Source organism: Fundulus heteroclitus, unplaced genomic scaffold (genome assembly GCF_011125445.2).
Source record: "Fundulus heteroclitus isolate FHET01 unplaced genomic scaffold, MU-UCD_Fhet_4.1 scaffold_106, whole genome shotgun sequence".
Classification (NCBI taxonomy): domain Eukaryota; kingdom Metazoa; phylum Chordata; class Actinopteri; order Cyprinodontiformes; family Fundulidae; genus Fundulus; species Fundulus heteroclitus.
This window is the reverse complement of record NW_023396519.1, coordinates 176,997-199,340: the sequence shown is the minus strand read 5'-3', so window position 1 is coordinate 199,340 and position 22,344 is coordinate 176,997. Positions and strand designations below refer to the sequence as shown.

Sequence of the window (22,344 nt, the reverse complement as noted above, 5' to 3'; positions counted from 1 at the left end):
AATTACCAATCTGTGCAGGACAACAACAATCTGTGCAGGACAACCCCTCCTTCCGTTTTTTCCTTTCTTTTCCGGACGGAACGAGTCTCGTGGAGATTCAGCGCCTACGTAGATAGTATATCCCAAGGTTTGCTGTCTTAGAAGCGTGAAGACTATCTCAGCAGGCGGGTGAAAAACGCGATAAACGAGGTTCGTCAAAGAGCACGCCTGGTCTCAACTTGTAAATCTGCTGCAGACGCAAATTTAACTTTCTCGACCTTTATCCTCTTAGCGCAAAGCAACCCGTGTGAGCGCTCCCGTTTTCGAGCTGCGCAATGCAGAGACTGCAACTTTTGAAGTGAGCATTCTGCAACCCCTAAGCTGACGTGAATGTTAAACGTGTGATTTATCCGACGTTTCCTCTCATGCTCTGCAGGGAGACGTTCTTTGGGCTGGATGCTGTGCACCAGCGGCTTCTCGTGGGCTGTGCCGTGGCAGCAGCAGCAGCGGGTGGCATACTGACATATGCGGTGCAGAGGAGCAAAGTCAGAACTATCCCTGTCGGCGAAGGATGGTGGGGAGCAGGAGAGAAGCCCCCTTCAGAGGACGAAACAATACACCCCTTTACCGTGCAAACGTCAGATAAAGAGATCGAGGTAGTTTTGAGGGCTCACCGTCGACTTTTAGTGAACGCTTCCAGCGCCTCGCAACAGTTTTCCTGCTTCTTGAGCTTATAAGAAAACGACTTTATTGCATTTTATTGGAGTTGTATGTGAAGGAGTTTTGTTGCATCTCTGGCTTGATGTTTCTCCTGTCAAGTGCAGGAGACCCATGAATCTAAAACCATTCCTTTGTAGCCCTGACTTTTCCAACATTGCTTTATTTAGCTTTTGCCTCTGACCAGCAGCCTCCAGTGCATATAGATAGATAGATAGATAGATAGATAGATAGATAGATAGCTTTATTACAGACTCAAGGTCCAAATAACAGAAAAGAAAAACGAATAAAAGAATAAAAGTACATTAAAAAAGAAAAAGAAAACTCCTAGCCTTTCAAAAGGCAATCATACCAATGTCTCCAGAGTACAGATGAGTATTTTACTGCACTATATTTAACATTAGTCAACAGTTGGATAATACTATTATTGGACTCATTTAAACGACAGATAAATTTATACATAAGCTTTCTTAAAACAGCCATTAAAGTGCTGACTCGAGCAGATACGAACAGTTCACTAGCACTGGTCCATCTGGGTTTAGAAGCATCCACACAACATTATACGGCCAGAGACATGTGTGCTGCGTTAGTTTTTCCACCACTTGTAGCCTTTTCTGTTCACTTATGGTCTCTTCTGACCAGGGTACCTTGTTCCTCGTGTTTCCTGTTTCTCTTAGATGATTTTTTAAAACTTTTAACAGGAGTTTTTGCTTTCTTGGGAGTTCTTCAGAACCACGGCTTTCTTCTGCCGCTTTACCCACATTTACCCAAATATATATAAATATATATTTATATATATATATATATATATATATATATATATATATATATATATATATATATATATTTTTTTTTTTTTTAAGTGCACAACTAATTTTGTTGTGCCTACAGATTCTCCCACCTGAGCTGTGGATCTCCGAAGGCCATCTTTGGTGACTTCTTAAGCCTTTTGATCATACCAGATTTTCAGTGGGGGTTCTAGACCAAATTTAGCAGGGGGGCCAGTGTTTTTTCATGGGGGCACAGAACAAAAGATTGGGGGGGGGGGGGGGGGGACTTATCAGGTCAACATTTCATTGTTTAATATATTAAGTAAGCCAAAGTGCCAAATGTGGCTCTGGAACTGCGGTTTGCAGACCCCTGATCTTTTCTCAATACAGTGGGAGCTTAACGTGAAACAGCTTAATTTTTAATCATTGTTGGGGGTTTTTTAGGCCTGAGCAGCTATTTTTTTAAATTATTTTGTTATTTAATTATTGGGCAAAAATATAAACGAAAAAAATACAACTGATCCAAATGACCAGTCAGTCACGCTATCTTTGTCAGCATTTATCATCCTAAGAAATTTAATATCATGTTTTTAGTACAGGGGCCATAAGAGGGGCCAGGAACAGTTCTACAGGGGCACAGATCATGCTCCCCTATGGGCTCCTGTCCAGAACCGCCCCTGCAGATTTTTGATTAGCGGTATCAGAGCAAATAGGGCTAGGTAAAAATACAAAACACATGTTTCATATATTTATTGAAATTGAAACCTGAGAACAATATATTACTTCCGGGTCACAATTTTCTACTGCTCTTTGTTGGTCTATCGCATGAAATCCAAATGAAATACACTGATGTATTTGTGGAAAAGGTTCATGGGGTGGGAATACTTTTTGCAGGGTATTTTACATGTGAAGGGCTCATTAATGATCTTGTTTACCAGGACCTCCACGAGCGCATCGACAGAACCCGGTTCTCAGACCCTTTGGAAGACAGCGGCTTCCAGTATGGCTTCAACTCCACTTACCTTAAGAAGGTGGTTTCTTATTGGAGGAATACGTTTGACTGGAAACAGCAAGTGGCCGTGCTTAACAAGTATCCGCACTTCAAAACCAAAATAGAAGGTACGCGCAGCTGCATAGTAAACAAAAACGCACGTGTTATCTGGTAAAATGTGTTTTCTGCCTTTTGTTGCGGCGCAGGACTGGACGTGCACTTCATCCATGTGCGCCCAAAACACAGAGGGGACCAGAGGGTCCTGCCTCTCATGATGGTTCATGGCTGGCCTGGTTCTTTCTACGAGTTCTACAAGATTCTTCCACTTCTCACGCAGAACCACGACGGGGTTTCGTTTGAGGTTGTAATCCCCTCCATACCTGGCTACGGCTTCTCCGAAGCCCCTCACAAGAAAGGTAGATCATTTTAGAAAAAGGGCGTTCCTTGGTGTCGCACTATTTGTGCACAAGCTGTTTCAAGGTAGCCTCATGAGACCATCCTGATCTCGCGAGCTTTCAAGGTTTCACTCGCAGATCAGTCTGGCTACTTTCCGTTAAAGAAAATTTGGAGCCGTTCACCAAACGAACGTCCAATCAGCGTTGGCTTTGAGGCGGGTTGAGGTGTGACGCAACGAGAAGCGCGACAGTTCAGTCTAAAGAACATGGCGGCTTCAGCCGATGAAACTAGCGTTAGCGCGGCTATCGAGCAAGTTTTATCGGAATTACAGAGTATTTCTTTGCTGAGCTAACGAGCCTTTACCTGCAGCAGCAAGAGTAGCTTGGCTTGTGGTTGTGTTTCCGTCGTCGCTCGTAACAGAGCGACGACGAATTTGATTGGTTCATTTGGCCCGTCTATCACCAACATAGGCCAATCAGCTAACCAGTATTTTCGCCCCTTCCCAAAATTACTTCAACGGAAGGTTTCCAGATGGATATGCGGAGCAAATCTATCTGGCGGAGTCAGGTAAGTTTCAAGGGGCCTTCCTGTAAAACTCCAACGTAAAACTGAGCATTACAATAAAAGAAAAACTGTGGAATAAAATGTCTGTTTTGTTAGATTTCCAAATCCTGTGATATTGCTTTATAACCTGAACCTTTGTTTACACTTTTTCACAACGTTCTCCCTGACCCCCGTTTGGTGTTTGGCCCTAACGATGCTGTTTGTTCACGGATGTTAACTAACAAAGTCCCCAGGCCTTCATGACACAGCTGGACTTCTGTTGAGATCAAAAAACTAATTTCTGAAGGCAACGAGTTGCACTGATTCCATTTAGAGGCATCGGTGTAGAGGGGGCTGAATGCAAACCCACACCACTCTTTTCAGATTTGTATTTGCAGTGATATGTTGTACGTTTAGAAAGCCACGCATGATTTTCCTCCTCCTCATGCCCTGCTTTCTGAAGATCCGTTACGTCAAGGACACCGAGGTTTGTGTTTGCATCGTGGAAAGCGTGCAGAATTACTAGAATTAATTTGCAAAACATTGTATTTAAGATAAGAGTTCCTTTATTGTCCCTCAATGGAGAGATTCGGGTGTGATAGTGGCAAAGACAGACATTTACACAGTTATTAGCACATTGTGTTGACATTATCTGTTTAGATTTTCACTGCTGCTGAGATAGAGTGACATTAAAACTTGACATCACACCGTGTTTTTGTAATCCAGATATTCATTTTCTATTGAGTCAAAGGGGATTCCTGTAAACCAGGCTGGGGCCTTTTCTCAGAATAGACGACTGACATCCTCGAATAGAAAACATCCACTGAAGATACGAGCGATTGAAGCATCCGAGTCCCTATCTGTGAGCGGAGGAGCTGAAGGATAGTTCAGAGGCCTTGGTGGATGTTTGCATGTGAGAGGTAGAGGTGAAATCTGCTGGGAGCTTTTTGGTTTTTTGTTGGGGGATTCCTGAGAATGTTTAGAGAGGAGATGGCAAGGCTGAAAATGGTGGATGCTTGCAGGTAGTCAGTGGTGTTTGGGGAAACTGTCCTCTCTGTTTGAAGTGGAGCATGATCAAAGCTCACTTCAGATTCCTTCGTGTGGCGGCTTTACTGTTTTTGGATTCTACTTGTGTCTTTTCCTTAGTGGGAGGAATACACCTGGCATACAAGGAAAAAATATGTCTAAAAGAGTTATTTTCTTTCCTGTATGCAGTTTGTTTCTCCTAAAAAGAGATGCCTGCTGCCCCAGGAAAAATCAGTAAATGAGCATCATATGAAGTGGAAGGCCGCATGTCTACTGGCAAGACTTGTGGTGGAGAAACATTGGGATAATACAATTTTTTCCTTTTTAAGGAGATCCAGAAATATCATTTCATGTAAAGTACGGTACTGTAAAAAAGTATGAAGACATTTTTCACATTTAGTCACATTGCAACCACAACCGTCTTGCTGTACTTTGAGGGACCTGCTGAAGGGTCAACCTCTGCTCTTTTCCTGGTTCTAACAAGTTTTCTTTCACTATTGCCTTTTTAGTTCCATCCGTCAGCTTCCTTAAGCTTCCCTGTCTCTTCTCCCCCCACAGGATGATGCTGCCACTACCGTGTTTTAGTGTAGTGGAGATGTGTTTGTGTTAGTTTTCCTTGACACAATGTTTTTACATGTTGGCAAAAACTGTTTTGTAGTTGTTCGGTGACAAAATGTGCAACAGGGAACAGAGGAGGAATGCTTTTGCAAGGCACTGCATCTCATCTTGTCTTGTACTTCTGAAGGGTTCAACAGTCTGGCTGCTGCTCGGATTTTCCTCACCTTAATGGAGCGCCTGGGCTTCTCCCAGTTCTACCTGCAAGGAGGAGACTGGGGCTCGCTCATCACCACCAACATGGCTCAGATGAGGCCCGAGTATGTGTGAAACAATCTAGTAGAAAGCACAGCATCGTCACTCCAGAGGAATTTCCCAAGCTGACATTGTATCATTAAGTGGCTGTGAAATAAAGCTCGCTCTGTGCACAGATTTCCAGAAAACCACAATGTAAATTCCTCAACAACAGGGCTGGCTGTTGTGGATGACACAAACTTGTGTTTTTTATTCGTTCCAGCCGTGTGAAAGGTCTCCACCTAAACATGTGCATGTCGACGAGGGGATTCAAGGTGTTGTTGTCCATGATGATTGGCCCCTATCTGCCCTTCCTGGTGGGCTTTAGCCGGGAAGATGTGCGCCGGTTGTTCCCTTTCTTTGAGAAGAACGTGTGGGAGATGCTGAAGGAATCCGGCTACCTTCACATTCAGGCCACTAAACCCGACACTGCCGGTGAGGATGTAAAAACAAAGCCAGCTGACTGCTGTAGAATGGTCCACTGGAGACGACAACCTGTTAGCTTGTATTATAATTCTGTGTGTTTGTGTGCAGGACGTGGACTGAATGACTCGCCTGTAGGCTTGGCGGCCTATCTTCTGGAAAAGTTCTCCACCTGGACCCACAAGAGGAACAGAGACCTGGAGGATGGTGGGCTGGAGAGGTAAAGCAGGGAGATGAATGAGTGTAGCTTCCTAATTCAGGCAACTGGTGCTTTTTAGCTTTTGGGGTTCCTTTGTTCTTGAGCCCAGAGACCCGCTTGTCTTTTGTTTTCTTTCACAAATTTACGGTTTCAATATTCTGTACTTTTTAAAACCGATTTTACACAGAATACACATTTAGAGCACATTTTATAACCTGATTTATTTAGTTTAATATTTAGTTTTACATCTACACCAGAACCAGTTTAGACCAGAGGTACAGTTTAAAACCTTGATCTTAGAGGATCTAGAACATGGTTCACCAACATGTGGCCCGCAGGCACCAAGTAGCCCCCCCTAGGACCACATGTGGCGCCCACGAGCCTGTTCTAAAAACACGCCAATGAGCTGCATCTACAACGTGATTTTTATTCAGTTCATTCACACCTGCATTTATATAGACTTAAAAACAATATTAGAACGCATGAGAAATGTTTATTTTACATGAAGTTCAAAGGTCAGTATTGGTAGCCCTGAAGTAGCTCTTTTTCAAAAACGTTGGTGACCCCAGATGTAGAGGCCAAAAAATAAATTGTACCTTTTTTGATTTTTATAAAACCTACCGTGCATTTGCAGCGCTTTACAAATATATTAATCTCCCTCATTTTTTTTTTTACATTTTGCCATATTAAAACTACATGTTTTATGTGATAGACTGACAGCGTAGTGTAATATTGTGATGTGAAAGGAAAAGGCTACGTGTTATCCCAGAGCTGCCTACATGGTGGGTGGCGACGTAGGGAACACAGCAAGGCGAATAGAAGAAGGTGCTCTGGTCAGATGAGACCAAAACTGAACTTTTTGGCACTTGATGCAAAACAGGATGTAGGCTAGACACATAACACCTCACAGAAGGCATTACTCCTTAGGTGACTGCATCATGAGGTTGTTATTCAGCAGGAGAGAAAAGCTGGTCAGTTACTGAGGGAAAATGGATGGATTAACACAGGACAACCCTGTGTTAATCCATCCATTTTTTCTTTCCACTTTTGCTCCATGCTTGCTCAGTATGAGGGATTGCTGCAAAGCCATGGACAATGCAGACGACTCTCCCTGTGGCTCTACGCTTCTCCAGGAGTGAATGCTGCTTGTCAAGACTCAATGCAATCAACTGGGTTCCCTTATATAGGAAATTAAGATAAGATAGGCTTTATTGATCTCACATTGGAGAAATTCACATTTTTGACCAGTGTAATCTGACCCAATCTGTATAATCTGATTGAATTTGACTTTGTAAAGTTACCTTGAGATGACATGTTTCTTGAATTGACACTATATAAATAAAATTGAATCGAACCCTGCAAAAGGCTTAAAACGGCGGCAGATGTTCTCCTTACTGCTGATCACTTCAAACATATAGGGATCATGGATTTGAATGGCCTAGTCAAAGTCCAGGCCTAAAGGAAACTAAGATTGAGTGTCAAATATTGTTCTTTAGAGATGCTTTCAGACTTATCTGTCTGAGCTTGATCTATTTTCATAGAATCGACAAAAAATGTCAGTCTGTACTCAAAGCTGGTGGAGATTTAGTCGATTTTTACAGCTGCAAATAAACCAAAACAAGGTTTTGCAGCATATTTAATTAGGTGGAACTTGCAAATGTGTGCCACAGAATTTTAATCTGTTCGTTTTTAAAACCCACGTATAATTTTCGTTTCACTTAATTATGCAGCACTTTGACGAAGGGCCAATGGTATGGATACGTTTGCAAGACACTGCATCTGGTGGTTAAAAAATAAATTAAAGGACACGGCAAATATGTAACATAAGAAATCAAAGATGAATAAAAAAAACATGATTATAAGTAAGAGAAAACACATTGGATCCCCATTATTTTGACTACAGAAAGAAGTATCTAGCATGTGAACAGGTTTAGGAAGGTTATTGATTCTTGCTGTCTGTAACTAATCAGGTTTTGTCCCGTTTAAACAGAAAATTCAGCCTGGATGACCTTTTGACAAATGTCATGATCTACTGGACCACGGGCTCCATCATCTCCTCCATGCGCTTTTACAAAGAGAACCTCGGCAGCAACCCCAACGACAGAATCGACGCTCGGTAAACAGCGTATATTCTTTTCTTTGCCGATTATATGACCTGAACCGTCTCTAAAAAAAAAAAGCTCATTTGTTTTAGGACGGGGATATTCGTGCCGACTGGACTGGCTGCCTTTCCCCAGGAGCTCCTGCACTGCCCCAGATCCTGGGCACAGATTAGGTACCGGAACATCGTCTCCTACACCTTCATGCCCCAAGGAGGCCACTTCCCCGCCTTGGAAGAACCGCGGCTGCTGGCCACCGACGTCATCCAGTTCGCCAAAAAAGTAGAAGAGCTGTAATCCGCTGAATGCATTCTGACCACAACAGTTATTGTTTTATTTCAATTAACAATTCCCACACCACCGTTACAGATCAACACTGATTATTTCAATTCACCATCTTGCTAGTTATGATAAAAAATGCGAATGTTTTAGTATATGTAACCATGAGCAGATGATTCATATTTCCCCCAGAATGTCATTCATTAAACCTTTTTCAAGTAAACCTTTCAAGTATATTGCACTAACGAGTCGAGTGTGTCGCCATTGATGATGTGTATGAAAGGCAGGGCCTTTATAAATATAAACAATAGTACATGTGCTCTCAAAACTCACCATGTCTCGAGAAAATATACATTTAACATTAAAGACTCTAAAATATATACAGCCTAATTCTAAATTACTGTTCAATATTTCATCGCACGCTTAAAAAAGAAGAAGAAAACAATCGACTTTATCCCACACGCAGACGTTTGAGCTGTTTGGGTCAAATGCAGTAGCCCTTTATGGCGAAGGGCGCCTGAAACCACACGTAATCCTGCCAGTCGGGCTCATCTGCTGCGCGGCCCTCACAGGCGCCGGGATCCGTGGACAGAGCGATCATTTGGTGTTTCACTCGCGCCGGGACTCTGAACTGCAGCTTGGGTCGGAACCAGCCCACGCCGCACTCCCTGTGAGCCAGCGCCAGCACGGTGGTGGGCATGAGGCGGACGGGCCTGGTGTCGGACAACAGGTCGGCGACGAAGAGGGTGCGGAAGAGCTGCTTCAAGCAGGAGGACGTGGGGAGGGACTGCGCGCCGGCGGCAAGGGCCAGGGCCTCCATGTTGATCTCGTACAGCTCTTTGGGGAGAACCACGGAGCCGCCCATCGACAGTAACACGCGGGGCACTCTGCTCAACGAGAACAGCGCCTCCAGCTGCTGCAGCACCTCCTCCAGCTCCTGAAGGGTCTGCCGACGTTTGCGCTGGTCCATATCTGCAGACTGCGACGGCCTCGGAGTCGGCGCCTCTCGTTCCTGGAGAGCAAACCGTTTCCCAAACAATGTTAGGCCTCTTAGAAATCAACAACCCCCTTTGGAAGAAAAGCGGCCCCCTGAGCCGCCGCCATTCCTACCTGCGCTGCCGCCTGCTGCTGCCTCTGGGAATAAACCAGCTGCTCATACGTCATGGGCAGCTGCTGTCGCTGATAGAGGACGCACTTGAGGATCTCGCTGACGAAACGGTAGCAGCCGTCCTGGGTGACGGCGCCGGGGAAGACCACGTCCACGCGGCCTTCTTCCCGAGCTTTTCTCACCACTTCGGCATCTTGCTCTTCAAGGCTGGTGTTGTTTCTGCTGGCCGTCACACAAGAGTCCGGACCCGACATCTTTTCTTCTGCTCCGTCTGTACAGAACCAGATACCGCCCGTGATGTGAGAACAGGCCCGTATAGACCAACGTACGCAGTTAGAGTTAGCAGGCTGATATTCTTAATGTCAGAAAAGTTATGCTAGAACATAAATTTATTGGCACCCATCTCAGTTCCCACAAAATCTATCTATCTATCTATCTATTATTTATATTTTTTTATATATATATATATATATATATATATATATATATATGAAGGAATTTTGCAACTACATGTGTCTAGTAAGGCTAATGGGCACTAGGGCTGGGCAATACATCGGGATTTTAACAATAGAGATTATTTCAAAAAAGATGAGACTATATTGTTTATATGGAGATGGTCTATGTTGCCTTAGAATTATACTCTTCTTTATACTTAGAAGTTACTTTTCAGCTGTCTACAGCCGCTTTGTTAAAAAGTGTGCCTGCGAGAGATCTGGGATGAAGCTTTGATTCAGAAATGCTTTTCAGTTTCTTTTACGAAAAGTAAAAAAAAAACAGATAAATATTGTATATCAGCATCCAGCCTAAAAAATATTAAGATATAATTTATTTGGTGCGCATCGCCCAGCCCTAATGGGCGGCCATGATTTTTGAGTTAGCCTGGCGCTTAAGTGTCATTACAAAGAGACCCTTTTCTGTTAGCCACTCTTCAAAATGGGAAAGACAATGTAAAGTGACATTCAGATGTGGCCGTTGTAGGTGTTGATATCAGGAGCTCGTGAATGGCTACAGCAAACATAACTTTTGCCTTAAACCTGTCCGTACCTGCAGGTTTATCTTTTCACCAGTGACATGCAAGGTGAGAAGGATGGTAAGGGGAGGATAAAAAATAATAATAAAATCAGTAAAGAGCAATACCTTAGGGGGCATCAACCATTCAGCTTTTTGCTAAGAAAGGGCCTTTTTTTTCTCCTATCGTCACAAAAATAAAAAGTTTCTAATTTGTGAAGCTCTACTAGGACTTTAACTGGATCCATGTGCTTTGGTCAGATGAGACCAATATATTTGAAACAAGTCTAGAGATACTAATTACTCCCCCATACTTATCCAGACCTGAATATAGGGCTTCATGATTTCTGGAAAACATGTAATTGTGTTACTTTTGCTAAATATTGCAATGAAGGATGACTTACTTTCTTTTCCTTTAACATAATATTCCCATAGATTTTTTTTTTATGCGATTCGGCAGCTTCACAGTCTTTAGAAATACATTCAGTGTGGGCATCTGGGACAGTAAAGCTTATTTAGTAGGACAGATCTATGACTGGACTGAAGAATTTGCAGATGTCAAGAATAAAGAAGCTCAGAAATCAGTTACACAAAACCAGATCATCTTTTTCTTCCTTAAGCCTAACAAATACTGCATTAAGATCGTGATATTGCAAAAAGTTCCTGTTATGGGAAGGCCAGCTCTACCTGGAATATACTTTCTAAAGCAGTGTGGAAACCCTGGAAGTCAATGATATTTAAGACAGGATTATAGTTTATTAAAAATCGTTTAATTGATCAACTAAATTTAACAAAAAAAATCATCAGAATTCATACTTAAACACGGTTTAGCTAAATATGGGACGTTCAACATTTAGCTGGCTAAATAAATAAAATAACATACAGTGATGACAAAATAACTAGGATACAACCCAAAGAAACCTTAGAATGGTGCATTTTTTTGTTTTTGTCTTTACGTATTATAAAAATAAACACACACACTGCTGCTTATACCTAATGCCTGTATGCGCTGTAACCAAAGTCAGAGTCCTTGATTTCTCCACACAAATAAAGCCGATTCCGTTTAATTGACAGGGAGAACCAGAAGATTCACAGACGTGCAGTTTAGTTACCTTGAACGACTTCTGACGAGTTTTCCTTATCGCCTGTATTTCTCGCTCGGTGCTCCTCCACGGGCACGCCTTTAACAACAGCGGCATTTTTTGATTCGGAACGCGCTCCGACGCTTCCTGTTCGGACATCTTCGTGTACTTCCGCCGAGGGCGCGCGCGAACGCGAGTCGTCGAAATCGCCACATAACCTCAGCAACGAACATCCCATACTGGGCTCCTCCGCGATGCGGATGGCTCTCCCCGCTGAGCCCGCGTCTCCTCTCTGGACACACGGACTTTCTCTTTCGTCTGAGTTCGTTATTGGTTGTAAGACATCGGAGTGCTGTGCCATTATTTTTGAATGTCCGCGCTCCAGCCGTTCTTACCGCTCGGAATCATGGGAAAGTTCGCCGGAAGCTGCGTTCAACTTCTTCTTCTTATGGCAAAATAAAGGTTAACGCAGGCATTACCGCCACCAACTGGTATGGAGTGTGGTTCATCACGGTTCGGATGATGAACCACACAAGTGGGTATATACTATTGACTTCAATTTAGATTTATGATCATTTGTATATTTCTGCTCCCTGAATTCAGTTGCAATATGTATATTATAACATATATGTAATTTCTTTCTTTGTAACGTGCTCTGTTGTTTCCTCTTCCCCACAGTGGTCACATTTGCCTGCATTATTCTTTTGTGTTTTAAAAAGTGTATAATTAAAATCTTATTGTCTTTCTGCTTCGTCTGCCAGGTCTTATTTCCCTTACTGTTTCTTATGTTGCAACACCATCTTCCTTTTCCTTTTCTATCCCGTTTTTTTTTTTTTAGTTTTTGTTTAATGATATGTCCTGCTTCTGATTTACTAAGACAGGGTGTAAAGTTAACATGATTTTGAGTTGCCTTCTTTGCCATCCTATCTGCCATTTCCTTTTTTTCCTGGCGAAGTTTGAAAAGTTCCTGACTTACAGGGCCCCCAAAAAGAGAATTGTATATATTTATATGAGCTTTTGGGGTGATTTAGATTTTTTTCCCGCAGGGCCCAAAATTGCACCACCCATAAAAACACTGTTCTTAATCCCATCCTTTGTATTTTGAAAAAAGTTTGTAATATTTCCAATAAAATTTCAGGCTTGCTGTCGGGATTATTGTGTCTTAGACTTATTAATATGGAATTTGAATGTGGCGTATGATTGGCCCTAAATTTATTCTGCAGCAGGACAACAACCCCAAACATACAGCCAAAGTCATCGAGATCCATTTTCAGCGTAAAGAAGAACAAGAAATACTGGAAGCGATGGTATGGCCCCCACAGAGCTCTGATCTGAACATCATCGAATGTGCCTGGGATTACATGAAGAGACAGAAGGGTGTGATAAAGCCTACATACACAGGAGATCTGCGGTTAGTTCTTCAAGATGTTTGAAACAACCGACCAGTTGTGGTCCTTCAAAAACTGGGTGCAAGTATAGCTAGAATAACTAATGCTGTTTTGGAGACAAAGGATGTTTACGCCAAAATATTGGTTAGATATTTTGCTTATTCACTGCATCTTGTTGATAAGTTGAAAATAAATGATTAGCACTTACATTTTTGGAAAGCATTCTTTGTTTACAGCATTTTTTCACAGCTGCCTGAAACTTTTGCACAGTACTGTGTGTGTACACAACATTGTTTTGTCTGGTCTGTATAAACCACTGAGCTATATTATACACTGGAGTGCTAATAGCCTGCTGTTAAAACGAGTCGCTTTGAAGCCACCAGCCGCCATATTGGTACTCCCTATTTCAGCATCGAATAACGAGGCTTTTCTCATGTTCAGGGGGGCTTAAGACTTTTAAAATGTCAAATGGCTTATACTTTTATGTTATGTTCTAAAACTATCAAGTACTGAGAAAGTCATGTGCTGAAATATTTAGCATTTTATTTATTTAAATATATATATATATAACATTTATAAATATATAAATAACAATATACAAAAACATATATTTACATACTTGTATACATATACTTACATATATACATATACACATACTTATATATTCATATATATATTTTATATGAATAACATGTAAAATATTGCAGCACATCATTTCCTAGTAGTTGATAGTGTTAGTACATCCACTGACTGTAGAATTACCAGTGAAACGTTTTCACACAGCCAGAAAACTGCTTGTTGTTGCAACCAAATCCTATGGGATTCTGTGAGAGTAGGGAGTAGCAAGATGGCGGCCAGTGACTTCAGTTTTTCGGCAAAATCAGCACTCCAGTGTATAATATAGCTCGGTGGTATAAACCTGTTGATTCAGGCCCTTGTTTATTTAGAGAACGCATTATAGCCTTGACATAAACAACAGGAAGTGCTTTGGCACCCCCTAGTGGCTAATTTGTAAAGCACACGGGCAAAAAAAAAAAGAAGAGTAAAACGAACCCAGGTGTGAGTAATTAGGAAGACAAAGGCGTTATCAGAAGGTGAAGGAGGAGCAGACGGGTGGTCTGGCGGCTTTTTATTTTCTTGTCCAGTTTGGTTAATAATGTCATCGGTGCGAGTTGCGGTCCGAGTCCGTCCTTTGAGCAAAAGGTGGGTGTAGTGGAATGGCTTCCTTTATTACCATCTTAACCTGCCAAAGTTGACCCCACTTGCATTTTCTTTCGACAGAGAAAAGCTGTTATCTTCCAAGGTGATAATCCACATGAAAGGGGACACAACATCTATTCATAAGGTACATTATAACAAAAAAATGAATGGGTTTTAGGATGGGCTTAATTAAGTTAGTACTCAGAGGGGACCTTTGGTTTTACATTCCAGCCTTCATCTGGTCGAGGGGAGAAACTGAAGGACAGAGGGAAAACGTTTTCCTACGACTTCTCCTTTGACTCATCTGATGTGAACAGTCCCACGTTTGCATCGCAGGAGAAGGTGAGGTCGTTTCTTTAAAATGCACGCTTTGCCATCTTTAAGGCAGTGAAGTAAATAACCTTTCAAAAATGTATCTCTTCTTCTCACTTTAGATTTTCAAGGACTTGGGCTCTGACGTTGTAAAAGCAGCATTTGATGGTTTCAACACCTGTGTGTTTGTGTATGGTCAAACGGGCTCAGGGAAGTCTTACACCATGATGGGACATAAGGTAAACTATGACTCCCCCTGGAAAAGTCATAGCACCCCCAACAAAATATTAGATAATCTTTTTCATCCAAGTTAATATTAATTTGATATTTTCCTCACAAAAAACACCCAAAATAAATACCTTTTGACTCAAAGGTATTTATTTCCGTGCGCTTGCACACATTTTGTCACATCACAATCTCAGGCTTGCATGCATTATTTTATTTTAGAAATTTGATGTGCTGGGCTACCACCAGGTAATGCATCAATGTTGATTGAAAGGGAAACTGATAAGTTTTCTCCACTTCTCTTAAAGTATTTTTTTAAAGCCCAAATTTATATTCAGCTCGATTTGATAACGCTTTATGGAACCCCCTTTATTATAAGTGTTTAAGGATCAGTCTGGATCGCCTTTGTAGGTTTATGTTAGACTATATGCTTCCCAGCTTGATTAGGCAAGGCATTAATCAATTGATTAGGCTAGGTCTTCTCTTTATGGTTCATTTGGATACTAATATACATACTTCCTGGAGAGTGTTCTTCACTTGAGTGGATGTTGTGAAGGTTTTTTTTTTTTTCTTCACCATGGAAAGGATTCTGTCTTCCGTGAACATTTAGGCCTCTTTGAGTTCACAAGCTCACCAGTGCACTCTTTTATTCTCAGACTGTACCAAATTGTTGATTTGGCCCTCCTAACATTTCTGCCATCTCACTGGTGAGATGGCTATTTTTTTTCTTTTTAGCCTCAGGATGGTCTGTTTCACCTCCATTGAGCTCCTTTGGAGCTTTTTGTTGCAGCAACAGCTTTTAAATGCAAACGCCACACCTGGAATCAACTCCAGACCTTTTAACTGCAATTGATGTCAGGTTAACAGGGGAAGAGCCCATGCAGCCTTATTTATTTTGCAGTCGTCTGGGTCGGTTGTTCAATTACTTTTTGTCTCTTGAAAAAGAGGCAGCTACATATTATTATTATTATTATAGAGCTGTAAATCCTAAACCCTTGCTCCAATTTGGATGTGAATCCTCAAATTACAGCTGAGAGTCTGGACTTTAAGCTCATATTGATTACATAATTGTAATCTGAATGTTTTCATTAACAGCTAAAATAATGTGTCACTGTCCAAATATTTCTGGGCCTAATTTCTGAGGCATTCACAGATCAGATAAATTTAAATTCTAGCGGACTCTTTTTACTGATTAGGGGAAATCAGTGGGACGCGTCGGATTTTATTTGGAGATGTTGCGGTAAAGGGGCTAGACTACTAATGCATTACAAACTCTTCATATTTTTAAAGTTTAAAACCATGTCTTGGTATCAATCCACTTCTCAGTTATGGACTACTTTGTGTTGGACTACCACAAAACATTCCTATAAGAGTGCAAGGTGTACTTGATGGCTGAAAATTCTTTTTTTTTTTTTTTTAAATGAATCTTATCTGCGATACCAACTTGGTGGTATTGCACCAGGTTGTTGGCACAGACTTCCAATAGTTTGAAATGATTTAGAACTAGCTCAGAGCTATGATTCTTAGTCATGCAGGATTTTTTTTTATTTTTTATTTTTTTAAAATGCACTGCCTAATGCTCCCGGGTTTGCATAAATTGACCTCTTGCCCGTTTTTAAAAACTGACAGTCTGCAGCCTCATTAGTATGGCTTCCCTCTCTGCACTAATCAGAAAATGTGATGAGTGCAGCAAACCTCCCTTCTTCTCACTGCAAAGGGAATCTTGCATTATGAGTGGGGCTTCTACTCGCCTGCTGGTGGGATGGCGGGGACTCGTGCAAGGTCATCAGCAGAGTAGCTGTCGGTGTCAGAGATAATTATATATGGCTCTTAATGCCTACTGTCTGTTACTTTGTAATTAAAAACAAGAGGGCACGCAGCTCGGACTGGAATTGCTTTTATGCATCAGTGACTCCATATCAGATGAGGTGATGTTTGTGTTGTTCAGCAGTCTTTGCATGCGCCGAGTTGTGGTTGCGGCAAAGTGTAAACACTCGGATTAAGATTGCGTAATGGGATCAAAATGTAACTAATTTCAATGTGAGATTAATTGGTGTATTGATTCTAACAGCAATATTTCCTTTAATTAAAGATGGATAAAGGTTTGATCCCGCGGATCTGTGAGGGACTGTTCCAGGAGATATCCAACAGAAGCAAGAGCGACGGAGTGTCATTTCACACGGAGGTCAGGTAAGCCTCTGCAGGTTTATTTCACTTAAAGTTCTTGTTTAATGTCTTAGTGGCTACTACTGTTTACAGTTCACTGCAGAAGTTGGCATCCCCAGATCGTTGCCATGAATATCATTAAATGTTTTAGCTCAATGTCTTTTAACTCTCTGCAGAGAAGCCACCCTGATTTCTGAAGGCATCAACAAGCTTCTGCCATAATTATGGTTGTTGGCTCTTTGGTGCATCTAAACTGTTTGAAGAAACCAAACATTGTAAAACAAACTGAAAATCTGTCAGAGTTGTAAGCATCATTTAGAGATGATAAACAAGGATGAGATCAGGGAATTTTAATAGATCCGTCATCTTTATCCTTTCAAATCATTGTTTGGCATCATTGTTCTGTTGGAAAATCCAAGTTTCAGCCAGTCAAGCCACTTCAGGGAAAGTTAAAGGATTTTTAAGTATTTGATCTTCATTTCATAAACTTTGCACCATGCCTCGAGTACCGCTTGCATTGAAACGGCACCATAGCATAATGGTGCCACCACCCTGCTTGACACTTATCATTTTCCTAGTTAATAAAAGCTTCGACTCCATCAGTAATCTTTTCATTGTGGCGATATAGTAGAATTTTTTTTTTTTCGCCCCCGCAGTGTCCTGTCTAGCAATGTGGCAATACGAATTGATGTATTAACGCCAAATAGAGCTCGACAGACTTTACTTTCACAAGTGGAGCAGTCAGCTTTCGCTATAGTGCTCACCTTGATTTATGCATGTAAATAGTTTTATTGTGATTCCTGCGGGGAGAATTTCAAATTATGTGGACACTACAATGGGAAAGTAGGAGAGTAAAGGAAGAACAAGAGAGGGGGGAAAAAAAGAGAAGAGGTGGAAGAAGAGATAAAAGGGAAATAATGGTAAAACGTCTTCCATCTGCTTCATCACCTGGAAAGAGATGTAAAAACAGCACAACCAACAGACAGTGTAACAGATGCAATAGAGTAACACCTTACCATTGCTAAATCATATGTATTATTTAAGCTGACATGTGTAAAGTGATAACTGAGAAAAGAGAGTGAAAATAAATAAATTACAGGCTTTCTGTATATAAGTGAACACTTAGAACCTGGAACCCAGCACCTGTGGGTGTTTGTGAGAGTGCATATAGTAGAATTTCTGTTTCCTCTGACCCTTTCTACCAAAAGGATTTTCCCTCTCCATGTGAGCAAGTGCAGATTTCAGGCAAGTTTGAAGGTGCTGATTTTACAGCAGCTTCTTTCTTGGTCCATGTTTTTAACAAACTAACTTTACTGTGAACAATGACGCCATAGTCCAATAGTGCTGCATGACTTCAGAAGAATAAATGGTGATACTATTGCTGACAATTGCAATACAATATTTATTACAATTGACTCGTATGTTTTATACTCTTTCCTTTCTTTACAAATATACAGATCTCGGCTGTCAAAATGTCAGGTGTATAGCAGTTAAGGAAAGCATTTCTGTAATGTTTAAATAAGGCGATCTTTAACCGTCTGACTTCAACCCATATTTAGAATGATTTGAAAATATCTAAAAGCCAGGTCTATACCAGGAAACCAAACAAATGACCTCTGACAATTTTGCCTTGGCAAATGGTAAAATTATTCATCAAGAATTTTGCCAGAAAACTCATGATGGTAAGAAGTGGTGGAGGTCAAAGTTCCAAAAGGACTTTAACCAAATATTAATTGAAGTTTATGTATAAATTTGATCTGGTGTGTACAGAAGAAAATCCACTGATTTTAAAAACAAGAATTGAAAATTCAAGTTTCAAAGCAAATCATATAATTTCACTGCAACAATAAAATAGTTGAATCGAAAGCACAAAATTACCTCAACCTTTTAGTTCATGACAAAACCATGTAAAGATCTTACCAGAACAGTTGACAAAATTGGTTTGATTGGCAACATATTCTTAAACAAAATGTATTGAGGTCCTTAAATATTTTGAGTGAGCTATCAATATTTTGTGGGAAGAAAAGAGATTCTTCTAATTCTTCACCCTGCAGGAGGCAATAAATCAATATCTTGTAAAAACTGAAGCCAGTTTATTGAGCAGTGACAATTTGAGGTTAAGACCCCAGAAAATATTGTATGACCAAGATGTTTTAAAGAACCTCTTTAGAGGAATGAACTGAAACTGTATGTAAAAAGGGATTTTTTTTTAACTACTTTAACTTCCCAAGAATATTTGGATCAATGACTCTCTGGAAGTCTGCAGGAAATCTCATAAATGCTTGCCATGAACCCAGAAACACAGATGGTCTAATTTTATACTGTTTAATTCATCTGGTGCCACATTGGGTAGTCATTAAATCTTTACCACAATGCAAGATCAGCAAAAGAGGTAAAAGAGTAATGACCTTGGACCTTTTAACTCAAGTCGATCTTGCACTACTTTAATTTAAATTGTTTGGGGGGAGAAACAGTAGTCCATCTAGTGAAATGTTCCTGCTGAACAATGGTTAATCTTGTTATGCACTGTTGTTTTTTTTATCCTAAAACAAAGAATTGGAGACGATCATCCCCCTGAACCTGCTAAACTTTGAGAAAAGTTAATTATTTTATTCTGATTCAGTGGTTGGGTAGGCTGGTCTGTATCTAGGAATAGCCATACCAGAAAAGAAGACTTTATGAATTTAAAACAGAAACATGACATTTTGTTAATGTTACAAAAGGGTTTGTCTTTTCTTTTTTTTTTTATGCAACCATTATTGTAAATATCGCAAAAGGGTCTGGTTTTAGAAACCATGTTTCTACCTTTTGATACTGCTGCCTGATTTGTTTCAACATACCAGCTCTTCAGGTTTTTGAAGTTTTGCAAAGATCCTTAATGTTGTTGCCATTAAACAGATTCACAAATTTTAAATGCATCCACTTGTATGTTGAGGTTAGTCCATGTTTGTTGAAATATCTGTAGGGTTCAAGAAGCAGTTTCTAGGTTGTTTTGAATTACTGTATGCTATTACATGAAGCTACAGGTTGTTGGAGCTGAAGAAAGAGGATATTGTGAGAATACCAGAGGATAAATAGAGGCAGTTTTAGCATTTTTATTTGAAAGAACTTTGTTTGCACCAGAAGCTCAATGGGCACAAATTCCATAGTCGGCTATGACTGAAGGAGATCTACTATTTTTGTCACAGCCATCCTATTTTAAAGTTTAATGGCTTATATTTTAATTTAACCAGCTTCTCAGATGAACCAAAAGGAAAGAAGTGACCTATAACCTATGGATAAAATCTAAAAGCTTTAAAGACCTTTGCAATACGTCCTTCTATGTAAAAGTGGCAGTTTGTCGTCTCTCTCCTTCACGCTTTTCCTGTACTAGTGCATTTGATGTCCAGCTCAGCTGATGATCATAATGGACAGCTTCTCGTGACAGTGCCTCAAACAAGTTTCTGTTTGAACTGCATGACTTTGCCCTGGCATTCTACTTTATGTAAAAGCAAATCAAACCAAAATGAAACTCTTCTGTATTGCTCCTGGAATATCTCCTCGTGTGAAACACCCTTCTTGGTCTTGGTTTCAAAACCAGTTTTGATGCATGTCTGGGAACGACAAATTTATTGATTATGTTGGGGGGGGGGGGGGGGTTGGAGGCAGCTCTCTTTCATTCTGCTGTTCTTTGTGCAACACACTGGTATCACTGGCCCTGAAATGTCACAGCATGATGCTACCACCATCATGCTTGACAGTTTCTACAGTGCCCTGGATCAGAAAACAGCCATGTCTCCAAGTTTGGAAAAATGTTTAAATTTGACCATAGAACTTTACTCCAAAAAAGCATTTCTAGCTGAGCTGCCCCACATGGACTAGTCAAATGTTTTTAGAAGCTGTGGCTTCTTTGTCGGCACCTTTTCAGTCCACAGTGAAACACAACTTGCTTCACGTTGACACTAGTATCCCTGCGGTTTCCAGTTTTTGAACAGCTTGAGTTGTGGTTGTTCCCAGGTTTATTTTCCTCATCATTCAGTTTCCATTCATTTCTGGGTGACAGTGTAGGCCAGATGGTTGAAACTTGGACTTGTGTGTGTGTGAAAACATGACTTTGGTGCCAAACATGAATTAACACTGGTGCTGAATGGGTAAAGCAGGCTGACATTGCCTCTAATTTCAACCCTCAGACATTTTCTGACTGTAGTTAATCATGTCTTTGCTATGGTGTGTAAATGTGACTCTCGAGAAAAACTGAATGATTGAATGACGTTAATTTGGAACATATAAGATGATGCCCAGCTCTAGCAAATTTAGTTATACCAATAAGAACTACACCAATTCCAGGTAAGACACCCCCCCCCCCCCCAAAAAGGCAAGAAATCCCAAGACAGAAGAGGAAAAAGTTACATGTCAAGAGTGTTTAATCCAACAGTATGTAATGTGATCAGTGAATGCACATTTTTCACAGGAACTGTAATTGTCATAACTGGAACAAATAAGATTCATAGTAGACAAAGTGTAATGCTTTTTTTAATTTGTTTATTTGGTATTGTATTCACATGAATAGTGTCTAACTATTCTATTTGTGTAAAATCTTGCATGCGCGTTATATTTTGTTCTCACCAGCTATCTTGAAGTTTACAACGAGCGCGTTCAGGACCTCCTGAAGAAGAGACCACCATGCTCAGAAGGTGGAGGCTTGAAAGTCAGGGAGCACCCTACAGACGGACCCTATGTTGAGAGTAATGCATGGTTCAGTTTTAATTAAAATAAAGTGCTAAGCGTCACCCAGAATCTCTAATTTTAACATCTGCGTAGATTTATCAAAACATGTGGTGCACACCCTGTGTAACATGGAGAGCCTGATGACCCTCGGCAATGCCAACCGCACCATTGCCAGCACAGGCATGAATGACTTCAGCAGCCGCTCACACACCATCTTCACCATAACCTTTACCCAGGTGTGATATACAGTGCCGCATCACATGCTTTCTGTTTATTTTATTTAAAACTTTTTTTGAAGACATAATTCAACCTCTAGCCTTGCTTATGAAACATTAGTTGCATCCTGATGTGTATTTTCTGACATATAAAACGTCTCAAGTGTATGTAGAGCTCTAGGGAATACTACTCTGTTTTACAGGAGGTTTGATGGGGAGCTGCCGCATGAGAGACGGAGTAAGATCCACCTGGTGGACTTGGCCGGCAGTGAGAGAGTCAACAGCACGCAGACCACAGGCCATCAGGTTGAAGGAAGGTGCCAACCATCAACAAATCCCTGGTCACCTTGGGCAGCGTGATCTCAGCTCTGGGTAAAGGCGACGTCACTGATGCATTGGCTTGTACTGGTTAACAACATATAAATTAATAAACTACTTGGTTATTAGTGAGTTGGTGGGAGTTCAATATTTCAGTATTTTACGTTTTTCATTGTTTCACCCACAAGTACAAACTTTATCTTAATTGGGTTTTTTCATTAACAAACACAAAGGTGCATAATAAAACACTTGTTCTTACAAATAAAAATCTAAAGGTTTGCATTTAATACTGTACCACTTGCCCCTCTCTAAAAATTATTTAATGTAACCCTCCTTTAAACTCA

General features: G+C 40.8%; 2 protein-coding genes across 2 annotated transcripts in view; one reads left to right on the top strand and one right to left on the bottom strand.

Annotated features, from left to right (window-relative positions):
• Positions 1-49: 49 nt before the first annotated feature.
• On the top strand, positions 50-8,505 carry ephx5 (epoxide hydrolase 5). Its single transcript, XM_036128636.1, has 10 exons — positions 50-189; positions 272-337; positions 416-635; positions 2,405-2,585; positions 2,664-2,873; positions 5,168-5,297; positions 5,495-5,706; positions 5,806-5,914; positions 7,884-8,009; positions 8,088-8,505. Exons 2-10 carry the CDS (start codon positions 315-317, stop codon positions 8,287-8,289), a joined length of 1,413 nt encoding a protein of 470 aa, XP_035984529.1. The 5' UTR covers positions 50-189; positions 272-314; the 3' UTR covers positions 8,290-8,505.
• Positions 8,278-22,344, bottom strand: part of LOC105934730 (MAD2L1 binding protein) — a 26,022-nt gene continuing 11,955 nt past the window's right edge. Inside the window, exons 2-4 of the mRNA XM_036128638.1 lie at positions 11,500-11,700; positions 9,382-9,650; positions 8,278-9,283 (exon numbers count right to left, since the gene is read on the bottom strand). Of these exons, the coding sequence (XP_035984531.1) occupies positions 8,756-9,283; positions 9,382-9,650; positions 11,500-11,700 (998 nt within the window). The 3' untranslated portion in view covers positions 8,278-8,755. The remainder of the gene's footprint in view (positions 9,284-9,381; positions 9,651-11,499; positions 11,701-22,344) is intronic.